The sequence below is a fragment of the Pecten maximus genome, chromosome 5 (genome assembly GCF_902652985.1).
Source record: "Pecten maximus chromosome 5, xPecMax1.1, whole genome shotgun sequence".
Classification (NCBI taxonomy): Eukaryota; Metazoa; Mollusca; class Bivalvia; order Pectinida; family Pectinidae; genus Pecten; species Pecten maximus.
In genome coordinates, this window is record NC_047019.1 from 23018491 (window position 1) to 23033866 (window position 15376).

Below are 15376 nucleotides of genomic sequence, written 5' to 3' on the forward strand. Positions count from 1 at the left end.
TACGCATTACACCCGTTCACAGACTCAAGGAATGAACAGAATTACATATAGACAGAATCATTTGAATGAAGTGGCTAATTTAATCACTAAAAGAGAAATAGTTATATAAATTGTACTGCCGATAAGGATGCATTAATATATCCGCGTCAGTTGATGAATAAATGAAACGCGGTATTTGCTGATGTAAGATTGAACCTGCATAAGGAAGTATATTTTACTAATATTTACTTCGATGAGTTTTTTTAAATCGCCTATCGAGAAAGCTGGACCTTTAAGCAGTGTAATCCACGTACGAAACATTGTTATATTGTCATAATGGTACAACACACGCATAGTGTTTCTAAACATTTTCTTCAGGCTGAAAAGTATGATATATGTAAGGATTTTTGTTACCCATCCAAAATGGTTTATATGTGACGTATAGCAGAGCACAGCAGCATAGTCAAATCGAAATCGATCTTCGAATTTGGGAGACAACTAGTACACGTATTACACCTTTGGGTACACATGCTGATGGAGGTGACAGGGTACATACCGTACTTGACGTACAAACATCAATTGGTTGTGTAACAAATATCATTACATCAACATGTGTAGTGTATGAATATTGTAACCATCTTAGTTTGATAGACTAAATAAACTGAAATCGTCTATCTTCAGGTTAATCATCTTCAGGTTAATCAAAGGATATACAGTTAAGTATGATATTGAGTCAACGCCTTTTTACAGAAAAACACATATTATTTCTAACAGCGACTGGATATTACCAAATATACAGTGTAAGCCAATGAATCTTTGAACTTATCCACTCTATTTACCGGTATTTGTCTCATAATTCAGATTATGATAAATATGCGAGCGACTACAGGTATGCAATTCTGTTTCCTCTGGCCCTGCATGACACCATGTCTATGTACACCAGACATGGTGGCATGGTATCAGGGCCAGAGGAAACTCGGGCTAGCAATTCTGCTGTCACGTTACAAATCGAAAGTGAAACATGACATTACAGTGTGTGTTTATAAATAGAATTCTAGCGAAAAGCCAATGTGGAAATCCTCAGGTTACTTGGCTGCTTGAGTTGGAATTTCCATTGGTTTACCATTCACCTTTGTTAAAGTGTTTATACATATAGTGCACAGACTAGATTTTCTGTCAAGAAACAACCTAATATACGCCCCTCTTTATTTGAGAATTATCGAGCAGACTCGATCTTAGTAACTATAAATGGCATGGTAAAACTGTTGATTAAATTATAGATACAAAATATACACAACATGTGTTTCCACACTTAATCGCCAGTGTATGTAGATGACGAGGTCCACAGTTCATGTAGGAATGAGGGTTTTATTTTGAGTTTATTACAGTTCTCATATGAATCCTGTTGAGTCTCATATCTTAATCTTATGTACTCAAAGTCACGCCATTACTGCTTCAGTATGTATATCGTTACTCCATTTATAGTACTTTGCAAAACGTCACATGATCTCCGACAACCATGCTTCATACCAATGACAAACTGTGCCTTTTTATTTTACCGAACTGTTGATAAGGTCCAGGTATATCATTCTGAAAAACAAAAAATGGGTATACACATTTTACGTTTTATTCGATTGCTAATTATTTTGGCATGATTATAAAAAATATGGTGATAAATAGGAATTGAGGTTAAAATAATATATCTTGGTTTTGCTAACAAATATGTACATTATGGCCATAAGTACGTAGTGGGGTATGGTATCGTTCAATTTGCAACAAAATTATGATGCTTTATGAATGTTGTTCTCAAATTAATTCATGATAAACATCCATTTTGTGATGTCTTTTCTGAATAATATCAAGTAATCGGATAAAACTCAAATGTTTGTAGTTCAGAATCGTGGATTTTTCAATTCTGTATTGTTAAGGTAAAATTGCATATAATGTGGATTTCAATGCTACACATTCAACACTGATCTTACAAAAAATAGTATTCCAAATAAATGATGCACATACAGGTGGTTTCAAAAACAGTCGCGAGTTTCACTCGATAAAAGGGAATGTAGAAATGATTTTATTTTGCTTTCTCGCTTCACATCTGGTTATGATTCCAGAAAGAATAAAAAAAAAATGATGATGGCTTGCATTCATGACTTAATTTCATTTCACTTCAAATTCGTTACAGATTTGAAATGATTTCTCTAAATATTTCCATCTGTATGAGAAATGTCCAACTTTTTTCGACATAAGATTTTCAATATAAACTTATCTCTATCTTCAAACCATTTCGATACTTCTGAAGTCTCATAAATATGCATATATTTCCATTATTTCCTGCACTGCTGAAGTGAAGTAGTATTACGTAATTGGGTAGTAAAAATGGAAAAGACACTTGTGCACACTCTACATATGTGAATACTAGTACTCTTTTTTATTTTAAGTTTGACAAAACAAACGACATGTATTATTGCTATTCAATTCCTAAACTCTAAACAGATTTAAATTCATTTTGATGGCTGTATCAAGTTAGAAAGACCTCTTGGGAATTGATGTTTGTACCAACGACTCAGTCTAAACAAAAATAAACATTTAACGAGTAGCAAAACAGTAATCAAACTTCAACGAGAATGGTAATTTTATCACAAAACGGATAAAAAGCAAATTTATCTAAAATACGTTTGATACCAGTCTGGTTCCCACAATAAAATACGTTTGATCCCAGTCTGGTTCCCACAATAAAACCCGTTTGATCCCAGTCTGGTTCCCACAATAAAACCCGTTTGATCCCAGTCTGGTTCCCACAATAAAATACGTTTGATCCCAGTCTGGTTCCCACAATAAAACCCGTTTGATCCCAATCTGGTTCCCACAATAAAACCCGTTTGATCCCAGTCTGGTTCCCACAATAAAACCCGTTTGATCCCAGTCTGGTTCCCACAATAAAACCCGTTTGATCCCAGTCTGGTTCCCACAATAAAACCCGTTTGATCCCAGTCTGGTTCCCACAATAAAACCCGTTTGATCCCAGTCTGGTTCCCACAATAAAACCCGTTTGATCCCAGTCTGGTTCCCACAATAAAATACGTTTGATCCCAGTCTGGTTCCCACAATAAAACCCGTTTGATCCCAGTCTGGTTCCCACAATAAACCCCGTTTGATCCCAGTCTGGTTCCCACAATAAAACCCGTTTGATCCCAGTCTGGTTCCCACAATAAAACCCGTTTGATCCCAGTCTGGTTCCCACAATAAAACCCGTTTGATCCCAGTCTGGTTCCCACAATAAACCCCGTTTGATCCCAGTCTGGTTCCCACAATAAAACACGTTTGATCCCAGTCTGGTTCCCACAATAAACCCCGTTTGATCCCAGTCTGGTTCCCACAATAAAATACGTTTGATCCCAGTCTGGTTCCCACAATAAAACCCGTTTGATCCCAGTCTGGTTCCCACAATAAAACCCGTTTGATCCCAGTCTGGTTCCCACAATAAAACCCGTTTGATCCCAGTCTGGTTCCCACAATAAAACCCGTTTGATCCCAGTCTGGTTCCCACAATAAAACCCGTTTGATCCCAGTCTGGTTCCCACAATAAACCCCGTTTGATCCCAGTCTGGTTCCCACAATAAACCCGTTTGATCCCAGTCTGGTTCCCACAATAAACACGTTTGATCCCAGTCTGGTTCCCACAATAAACCCCGTTTGATCCCAGTCTGGTTCCCACAATAAAACCCGTTTGAACTTGGCTATACATGTAGTTCTACAAGACTACTCCCTTAATCATCTACTTTCCTTTTTAATCATGTACCATATCTCCGGATTGTTTTCGTTGTGTCGTTTTGTGGCTGGTTTTGGAGGATCATCCTGAAGTGTTACGATTTCGTCCTTCCTATACCAAATGATGTCGTCCATCAAAGGCCAGAATTGATATAACTTTAAGACACTGCGAGATTAGATAAAAAAAAAATGCAAATATTTAGAGGAACGTTTAAGGCCAGTGTTATGGGAAATGAAACCATGCAAATTCCCCAAATTTACATAAATAGTCATAATTTAAATGATAAATTTTACCGACTTATAAAAGCTAGTCGAGTATGAAGCTTTATTAAACGCAAACGCAAGTATTAATATATACAGAAGTATCCTCGAATCTCGATATTTAACACCAGATCATCAATTTTCTGTAATTCAATTCAATTCAATTTATTTATTCCAAATGCAACACAGCATATAGGATAACACAATATTCATATAATATGTATACATATTGCAACTTGAATGACAAGATGGCGGAGGGCACAACACAGGCAATATACTTACGACACATAATAATGAATAACATAATGATTTTGAAAACTTGTAACTGATGCATAACAATACTAACAGTATATACAGTACGAATGTTCTACAGTCTAGAACATCAACATCATGGGTAAACAACTTCGTGTACGATACAGGATTATTCGTCGGTAAACAATTTCAACATGTGTGCATCATATGTCTATGATATTTGATGAAATGTCGAGCGAGCTGAAAACTTCCGGTATGTACGCCATACTAAGTAAGAACACCATCCATTGTTCTTAACATCATTGTTTTTTGTTGGACATCAGGCGATTTAAGGTATCCTGGACTCCATGAATAATAACATCACATATCGACCGACATATATGAGCATGGTGATTAGAAATGAGTATTCCTGGTATTTATTGCATTTTGCCAGTGAAATATATAGAGGATATATATTGAATGGGTTCCCGTTGTTTATAACATATACAATTGTATATTTCACGAGTATGACAGATTATCGATATTCATGAGTGCGAAACACGAGTGATTCTGTCATACAAGTAAAATATATGTTATATTCAACGGAAAACCATGGACCCCAAATCAATAACATAATTCATGGCGTCGTCTCTTTGTGACGTTACTCAACGTCAAATTGACGGCGTCATTTTGAAAGGACCAATAAACGCAATTTAAACGTTTTCTGCTGTTATCAGAAAAAACTGTGCATAAAAAGCTAATGTCAAGTGAGTATTTTGGAAACCATTCAATATCCTCTATATAATGTATATTTCACTGGCAAAAATGCAATATATTTCTACATTTAGCTAGCAAAAATGGGTAGCGATTGCCGTTGGTATATTTGCCGCCATATCTACAGTACAGCAGTGAACTGAAAGACTCTAAATTAAAATGCATGCTAACATATGGCCTGTAACTGTATGAATTAAATATTGCCTTTCTTGCGGCTAAGGACAAAGTTATGTATCATACAATTAACTACAACTGTCGATACATTATGGGCCTTTATTCTTTCTATACTAAGACATAGCAAAGACAAAATATTTTCAAATTAAGTTACATCTGATTTTGAATAATTTAAAGAGAACTAAGTCAAAATCATGAAACGTCATTCCTTACTTTTGGAATCCGCCATTTCAAAACCTGTTCTGTAGAACCAGGGACATACATTAGACGTCCCTGGTAGAACACATACATTCTAGTTACTGTATACACATGTTATTTTGCAGTTACAAATCGAAAGAGAAACCGTGCATACAACAATCTGGAAATCCTCAGAGGAACAGGTTTTTCCATTGGCAGACATTCAACTTTGATTGCAAGTTCATATGGAACGTGCAATCAACAAGCAAAACCTGTTCTACAGTATAGACGATGAATAATAACAATTTACAGGCACTGATTATATGGCCTGACTATAGTACGTCATCACCGTGTATACACATAGGGGCCTGGGAATCCATTACAATTTATTTGTATTTTGGACCTATCCATGTATGTAAATGGTGTTTTAACGTTTTAGGGAGCTATATTAATATTCGGTAAAAAAAAATACTACTCCTTTCTAGATCTATGTACAATAAAAGTGACGACTAAAATGATACATAAATTAGTTTAGCTAACGTCAAAATCCAGTAACAACATGATTAAGAACCTATATATCGGTCGGGTGTTCTGGACACCAAGTACCAATGTTGTGGGTCTCTGTATATAACATATCGGCCATGTGGTTTGGACACCAAGTACCAACGATTCTACAATATTAAGATGATTTTGCTCCAAACAAAACAATAGCGAATATCGATATATATTACAAAACCAGTAGTTATGTAGATCAAAATCGATAAAACCATGGCGAATACGAACAAACAAAATAGTTTTGCCCTTGGAAAAAGTATATAAGAGCAGAGACTTGTGATATACATGTACAAGTCTCTGATAAGAGTCAGGGTAGTGAGACCACAGTTAATTGCTTGGCACGTTCCTGTGACCAGAATAAAATAATGTTTACCCCCAGGGCCCGACTCCTAGATAATGTATTATTGAATGATCCAGGGGTCGGACCCTGGCATATGTTTTTTTTCATTCTCGGTCATAGGAACTTGTCAAGCCCCTGTGGTGAGAATGGAATCATGCACTTGGCATATCAACATGCATAGAACTCATCTGCTATTTCCGAATGATATCATATATGATGTCGTTCATAAAATTTCCCTGTAGACTTCAATATTCTGCTCATTCCTTAAAACCTTGTGTCGTTAACTTTCCCATCAATATGGTCGACGTCTGCCACGAAAATCGGGATAATATACGGATAGGCCTATGGGATCAATCACTCGAATGTGCATTAATTATCGATTACCGATCCCTAATATAAAAACAAACAAAAAATCTATTTTGAAAAATTACTTATTTAATGGCTTTCCATATAGTGACGAGATATAAATATGATATAATGTATGTAAAATCCTGGACGATTGGTGTAGTACTACCACAGACACGGAGTGACATATATTAGTTACCTCCCTTGTTTCGGTGTGGAAACACGTGTAGGTTCCTATACATCGTTCTTATCACGCGTACCGTACACGTACAGACAGACAATGTTGGTGAGTGTGACAGTAAACATCATTGAGGAACATAGATGTCAGTTCACACAGATATATCTTAATCTTTGTCATAATCCTTAAAAAATGGCTGTTCAATTTGTATAACAGTTAATTAAGCTAACCGAATGTATAAAGTACGTCTACAGACTACATGTACATTGTTATGACATTGTATGTCATGACAGTGTATGTGTCACTGGTGTCACCAGTATTGTGCACAATGGCGTAGAGCGGGGTGACCGATCGCGACCTCCTAATATATATGGTTGCATCAATTACCTCGTATGTCAATATTTAATTTGGAAATCCTTTCAATTTTTCCTCGGGGAAACCATATTATTTATCTTAGTTAAGAGATTTTCCTAAATTCTGTTGGCCAAACGCTTTCCTATGCCAATTAAATATTTGAAGTTAAGGAATTGAACCAGTTCCTGATGTAGGAATATTCCCTATGACGTTTGTCATCGGAATGTATGTGAAGAAAATTCTTTCATAACAAATGTATAATGAACGAAGGGCAATAACTCTGTTTATACCCAAATTCAGTGTGGCACTCCATATTCCTAAGATAATGAAGTACTGGCATTTCATATATTTCAGATAATCAGCTTTGTTGATGAAAAAAATGAGCTAGAGACTTTTCCTTCTGTTTTTTCAAAAATATTTTGTAACAATTTGAAAATTTCAAAAAGAAATAAAGAATTGTAGCAGGCCCTTTTTCAAGATATATTTTCCCAACTTTCAACGAGCCTGGCTTTACACTTAGTTGGTAAGCTATGACAAATGTAGTGTAAATTTATACCTAATCACATTCGCAAATTGCTCAAAACAGTCATAGCTACATGTAGATGGCATGCAGATTCTGTTAAAATTAGCTTAAAAATGCATCATAATTGACTTTGTCAGTTCTGTGGATGTAATGAATGTATCAAATATTGGAAAGCCATTTCACTATCAAATCATATAGAAAATTAATTGGTATTCATTATTAATGTTCAATTACTTTTTACAGTTGATGGCTTATTTCCATTAGAAAATAGAAAATGGCAGACGGATCGACATCCAACCCCTATGGAGTGGTGGTGGTTGGGATTGGGATAGCAGGAAGGGTTAGAATCAGAGACCTGTCGGTCATATCTCACTTCAGAGACTGCCACTGGACCATCAAAGGATTTGTGTCTAGGTAAAACAAGAGAAACGTAGGACAGCTAATGCAGGGTATAGGTTATTGTACCTGCAGATATGCTATACAGTATGACACTGTGGATGGACTAGACGCAATACGTTATAAGTATACAATATATTGCTTTTTCCTAAGGATGTTAAAGGATGTTTCATTTTGAATATGTAATTGCATATTCCAGATAGAAAATGATTTCATTGCTCAGAAAAGGTAAACTTCAAAAAGCTAAATTGTTGATTAAATAAGCAACAAGTCTTAACTCTGGTTTTAAATACTCGATAATGCATGATTGTCATTAACTAATATTGTAACATTTCCTTAGTTATGAAACCCCCACTCCCCCTAGGATATAATGTTATTATGTAAATTATACTTCTATAATTCTAATCTTTTAAACTCTAGAAAGTGACATAACCTTATATTGCATATATATATAATTAGATGTATTTGGGCTAAATTATCATTATGGAGGATTCAATTTTTCCCATTCTTGTGTAATGTGGATAGGATAAGGATGTGTTACTTAGCTTGAATTTTGCAGACCATTCAAAGAAATTTATCTGAATAAATTGATAATACTTGGTCAAAGGGAGATAATAAGGTGACTGAGCCATGCTTGTGTGAAGAATCTTTTTCAATGTTTACATGCATAGGTTTCCCTTGATCCCGAGTTGTGCTTGTTAACTCAATTTTGAGACTGATTGGAAAAACAAGATTGATGACAATTATATGGCCATATACAGTATTGAAGGATTTCTTTAATTGAAGTTTATTATCAACAATATATCTTGATTATAAAGATCTTTCTCAAATTTTAGATGTAGGTTACTCTAATTGATCCAAAGACATGACTGTCAATTTAAAAGATACATGTGATTGAAAGGAAAGTAAAGTTAAATAGATACCACACTTACTCATAAACTTTATATGACAACATCCGTCTGAGGTGAGCTTTTGTGTTTCACAAAATATCAATTATTATTCTTAGGATTAGCCTTAGCTATTTATATCTGGTCCCAGCACTGGATGGAAGAGATGGTTGATCAAAATGTTGGATGCCTATTGTGATACCAGAGGAGATTCAAGCTATAGTATTTCATATACATGTATATTACATGACATGCTGCCATATTGTTGTTCTGTATTTATAGACGAGACATTGAAATAAAAGGAGTTGTAAAACTTGATCTTGATGATGCTATGAGTAGACAAGATGTCCAGGTTATCATTATCTGTACAGAGAACGAACAGCATGAAGATTTAGTCAGGTAAGTTGTCGAAGACAAGACAATTATACAAAATCTTTAAAATATAACCTTTTTGAATCCTGGATTTTAAGTTAGGTAAAGGTGTGGGAGACATATAATTGTATAAAGACAATTATGCAAAACCTTTAAAAGATGACCTAGCTGTTCAAGTCCTGGTTTTTTTATGAGAGTGTGCAATAATGCATAAGAGAACTTTATTTTTCTGTTTGTAATTTTTTTAGACCATGCACTTTTTGTGTACTGGGTATGTTTTTTCTTATATGACCAACTCTGTGGTAAAAATATTTTTTGAGTTACTGATTCATCTACAATTTATATAATATATAACTGTTGTATACATGTACTAAAAGAATCTAGATTAAAGCATTGTTGGAAAATGTTGTTTATGTTAAAGTTTAATTCAAAATAATTTTGGATTTCTCCTCCACTTTTCACCAGAAAAAGTCTACAACACGGAAAGCATGTGCTAGTTGAATTCCCAGTGGCTTTATCTGTTGCATCAGCAAAGGAATTTTACCAGCTTGCATCTGAAAAAGGCTAGTACTCCTTTATGCTTTCAGCTTCACATGACTTCACAATAAGTTATTCTTACTCATATAAGTGGTATATATAGAGGTTACACAATGAGTGGTTGTTGGATATGGAATTTATTTCACATGAGTACGTTATTTTTTAAAAGTTACAAAAGACACAAGCTTTAGCGAGTGTCTTTTGCAACTTTTAAAAAATAACTTACGAGTGTGAAATTAATTCCATATCCAACAATCACGAGTCGTGTGACCTGTTTCTACCACAATAATATCGGCTTGAATCAAAGGGAAACATGGCCAAGTATTATTTCGCGTATGCAAATAAAGTGTACCGGTGACGTCCGGGACCCGGTGATGTGACGTCATTCGATTATTGATGACGTCAAAAACAATTGCAGCTTGGGTCAAAGTTTGAATTCTTGACCAATCAAAAGACGGGAAGGTCATATACCACTAGTGGTATATGACATATATTTATCCAACAGTCGGCAAATTTATACAATGGCTTGAGAGTGGAATAACACGGCGTATTGTGGTAGAAATTGACTATGACTTTTGCCATCAAGAATTAAACAAATTGTAATTTTGTATAATCAGGTTCATTTTAAAAGAATTTTGTAATTTTTTGCAGGTCTAATTCTTCACCAAGAAAATATCGCTTTGATGAATGATTTTAAAGACAAATTGATTGGTGCAAGAAAATGGAATTCTGGAACAATTTCACTCACAGGTATTAAGAATGTCGGATCTTTAATTCTGGAATACATTTCTTTTCTGTGTTAGTCTGGTCAGCTTAGAAATTTAAAATCCTCCATGAAGTCGTATCTTTATTTCACACATAACATATGGCATATAGTTTTAAAAAATAGGACAAATTTATATGAAACCTGGTATTGATCCTATTTTCAAATGCAAACCAATGTTGTTTACAGTCACAAGACGGGGCTGTGCTTGCACACAGGTATACAAAGTGTGTAGAGACAGCTTGCTCATTTGCATATAAATTGTATGGTTATACGATTATGATCCCCCTTAGAATTAATTAAAAAATGCATGGAAAACATAAACTTGTATCAATTTATATGGTCAAGGATAGTTCATAAGGAGTACACTTTCATGAAACAATTTTTGAAATGATAAAAAAGTAAACAAACTTGACTAAATTGTCCCTTTAAAGTCATGATCAAAAAGTAAACAAACTTAATTGACTAAATTGTCCCTTTAAAGTCCATGAATTGAATTGAAATCATATGTTGAACTTGTTCACAAAAATAAAACAATGACATGAAAAATTGTTGAATGTTTTGAAGATCACATGATAAAAATGCTATAATCCTACTTGATGTAGGAGAGTGTAGCTTAAAAATCAGAGTATGACATTAGTTAGATTTGTGATAAAAATGCTAAATTCTACAGAATGATTTTAATAAATATGGAATTCAGAGACTGAGTACTACCTGTATACATGTTTGCAAAATAGCTTTCTCTCACCAGGAAAGCGAAATGGTTGGATTGGGGACATGGAGAGATCTGGTCAACCATTCATAGCCAATATTTCCCTAATTGAAACGGTGTATCATTTGGTTGGAGAAGTCAAGGTCGTTGGTGGAAAGTTTACAATACTGGAAAATGGCTATAATGCAACAGCAGAATTGGAAACAGTAGATGGAAGGTATGTCTCGTGAATGTATCTGACATAACTTTTGACCTACATGTAACTTAATTGGTTCTGTGGATGAAGGTCTTTTTCAGGCTACTATTATCAGCTGGTGGGCAATTCAAGTCACTGTTCCTCCGTGAGTTGTTTGTTTGGCCGGCTGTAAAGAATCCTTGTTATCTGTATTTCTTTAGAAGTACTGGAAGGATATTTCTTAAACTTGATTTGTAGCTTCTCCTTGGCCCCAGTTGTGCCCATTCAATTTTGAGTCTGATCTGGAATCTTATTTGTAGTTTGATTGTTGAAGTTTGTCATCGCTGGCCTATTTCTAGAGAATTAAGTATACTGAAAAGCCATTTCTCAAACAGAATACTAGTTTGCCCTTGGTCTATAGTTGTGCCAATTCAGTTTCCATTCAGATCTAGAAAGGCTGCCTATAGTGGCCATCTTGGATGTCAACAGTGTTGAATTTGTTATCAGTATTTCTCATAAATTTCTTCTTAGATCTTTCTAATACTTAATATTTTTAGGTTCCCATTTTTTGTATCAAACGATTTATTAAGAGGAAAAAGGAAAGAAGGTAATAGCAGAAAAAATTAATCTTACAATAAGAAACAATGTAGATAAATCAACAGTGGATACCAAGATCTTTCGATATAGCAAACTTGATCTCATTGACAAATACATGTACATGTACCTCGAAAAAGTTATTTATTGAAGTAGCCTGCTCCTTGAACTGTCTATATCTGTAGTTTCACTGAAACAATGACTCAAGGTGTCAAAGTACATGTTCTGAAATTAAACACAAATATTTGACTCTTGTGACCTAAAAAAGTAATATGGGCCAATTACAAATGTGATTGATTTTAGTTTGTTTATCGAAGAGGACTTCCTATAAACACCACATTAAACTATAGATCAATATCACAGTGTCATAACATTATAGGGCTAATGGTTCTGAAGAAATCCTTTAAAACAGAAGTTAATATAATTTGACTGGGGGTTAATTGTGGATTTGTACAAGGTACAGTGTGTTACTGAATGTAATAATAAATACTTGCTCCTGTATGCTTAATATTTGTATTCAAGGAAGATCACTGTATCTCTAACGAGGTTGACTGAAGCCAAGAGACAGAAGAAAGTTTACTTTGAGTTAGAGGATGGAAGTGTTTTAGAATATGTTCCTGAGGCACCGAAATCACAACCATCTCAGGGAGAAGGAACAAAACCAGGTATGGCTCTTGTATTTGGTTTAGGTTTGGTTTGTTTTGTTTAGAATCCTATTAACAGCCAGGGTCATTTAAGGACGTGCCTGGTTTTGGAGGTGGGGGAGAGCTGGAGTACCCAGAGAAAAACCACCGACCTATGGTCAGTATCAGGCAACTGCCCCACGTGGGTTTCGAACCCACAACCCATAGATGGAGGTCTAGTGTCGGGACACTTTAACCACTCGGCCACCGCGGCCCCTGGCTCTTGTAACAATACATTTTAAGATCAGGAAGCAGATCAATAATGTTAATAATATCAAGTGTATTAAACTGTGTCATATGGAATTTTTCAAACGAATTCAATAATTTGAAGTGGGTGACATACCATATTATAGAATTAATAAATTCCATATTATATAAGTTCAAGTGTGTTTAACATATAACATATTTATAAGTATATAAGTGATGGCATTATCCATGCTTTCCTCTTTAGAGCCATCATGAGACGTTGTGTATTTATTGTGATTTCATGCATTGTTTATGAAATCACATAGCCGTATGCATTACAATTAATGTTAATGGTAGATCAGGCTAGTAAAGTGATAAAAAAACTCTATATTCTGAGGATGGAACCTGAGTTGGTCATGTTTATCTTTTCAGTAATTGGTCTCTTCATGAGGGATTTCCTGCTGTTTATCAACGAAGTAAAATCTAGCAAGAACAGTGAAGTAGATATCAATCGGACGATACGTAGTATGGAAATAGCAGAAGATATTCACTCCTTGATATTATGACATCTCTAAATAAAAGCTGCTGATTATATAATTTTCATACAATGTATTACAGAAGTGTACAGATGTTGACAGGAAGTATTTTGTCATACAATGATAAAATAATGATGTAAAAGAGTCTTTGGTGCTAGCAAAGAAAGACAACTATGTTCAGGATTCTGTGATCAAGGGTATTTATTTGCTTCTATCAGATATACAACCAGAGGTTAATTATATCTTCTCCGAGTATAATTGTTGTAATTTATGTTTGAGATCATAATTATTTAAATTCAAATGAAAAGTATTTTAAACAGTCATTTTATTTAGATACTTTTATATTGATACAAATAGAACTGTTGCCACTTTGGACCTCAGGTGCTCAGATGTCGGAAACAGATTTTCATGTATGTGTACAAGGCTATATGGCAGGTGTTTTTAGGTCATCTGACCTGAAGGGTCAGGGTGACCTTTAGTCATTGTGTTTCCTTCGTCATTGTCCGCCTTGCATAAACTGTTCACATCTCAAACTTCTTCTCAAGTTCCACTGGTTGGATGGAGCTGTCAATTGCCTGGAATGATCCTTGGATGGTCCTGACTAAGTGTAGTTATTTTTCGGGTCGGTCCAAAATCCAAAATGGCTGTCATGGCAGCCGTCTTGAAAACACATTTTAAACTTCTTCTCCAGTTCCACAGGTGCCATTGAGCTGGGAATTGGTGAGGATGTTAAGGAAGGGTAGCCAACAAAGTGTTGTTATTTTTTGCTTGGTAAAAAAATTGACATGACAGTCACGGCTGATTGTGCAATCATGATTTTCCTGAACAACACTTATTTCAAACTTCACAAGTTCCACCAGTGGGATTCAACTCAAACCTGACAAACTATACTTGGTAATGAGTATTTATATATACTACTATAGTACAAGGGTCTTTAGAGTGAGATGACCGTTAAGGCCAATGGGCCTCTTGTTCATTTTTTGGCAACTTTATGTCTATCTCAGGCAAATTTATTATAGGGCATATTTTTAGAAATATTTTTTTGGGTTTGTTACTTTCATTAAAATATTTAAAACAGTTTCATGATTTTTATGTTATTTATCTGTAAACCATGCATGTTCTTGCTTTTAATTTCTATGAATTTAATCAATCATTTGGTGAAGTACATATGCTAATAAAATATTGGAATTTTTAAATGGCTGATGAACTTCCATCTTTTCAGACTGTTTTCTGTACTTGCTTGGGTAGTCAGATGGCTTAGTGGATATTATTGAATGTCACTTTTCACCTACGAAAGACGGCCGAGTTCAATTACCCAATATCAAGTGAAAAGATAAAGCTAGGTCGCCTGCCCAATTATCTGTAGGTAATTTGGTTTCCTTCCACATTACAAATCCCTGCAGGAAACCATCAAGGGCAGCAAGAATGATCAATTTGTCATTTTCATCTCCTCTGCAATGACATTGAAGCAAATTTGATGTTACGTTTCTGGCAGGAAAGGTGGCATCATCAGCATTTAACTTAAAAGTTTTGCGTTAGATCCGTTACTCAAAATGTAATTCACAACTTTGATTGACCTTTGGCCATGAGGTTTCTGCAATATTTCATTGAAATTGGTTCAGGGTTATCGGAGAAGTTAACAAGGGCCCATTGGGCCATTACTCAAAATGTAATTCACAACTTTGATTGACCTTTGGCCATGAGGTTTCTGCAATATTTCATTGAAATTGGTTCAGGGTTATCGGAGAAGTTAACAAGGGCCCATTGGGCCCGAATCGCTCACCTGCTACTCAGTGATCTTTTTTATACATAAACATAACAAGTGTATCGGAGACTATATATAAGATCTCATGGTGTCGCAGTAATTTGAAAA

The 15376-nt window shown here is 35.0% G+C and overlaps 1 protein-coding gene across 2 annotated transcripts; it reads left to right on the forward strand.

Moving 5' to 3' along the window:
- The first annotated feature begins 4385 nt into the window (after window positions 1-4385).
- Window positions 4386-14699, forward strand: LOC117327562 (biliverdin reductase A-like). Of its 2 annotated transcripts, none has more exons than XM_033884620.1 (8): window positions 4386-4516; window positions 7906-8076; window positions 9228-9344; window positions 9783-9880; window positions 10506-10604; window positions 11369-11546; window positions 12621-12763; window positions 13400-14699. In XM_033884620.1, the coding sequence occupies exons 2-8, from the start codon at window positions 7937-7939 to the stop codon at window positions 13531-13533; spliced, it is 909 nt and encodes a 302-aa protein (XP_033740511.1). In that variant the 5' UTR covers window positions 4386-4516; window positions 7906-7936; the 3' UTR covers window positions 13534-14699. The 2 variants fall into 2 exon arrangements, with proteins under 2 accessions (XP_033740511.1, XP_033740510.1); XM_033884619.1 differs by lacking the exon at window positions 4386-4516 and adding an exon at window positions 6797-6893.
- The last annotated feature ends 677 nt before the right edge of the window (window positions 14700-15376 follow it).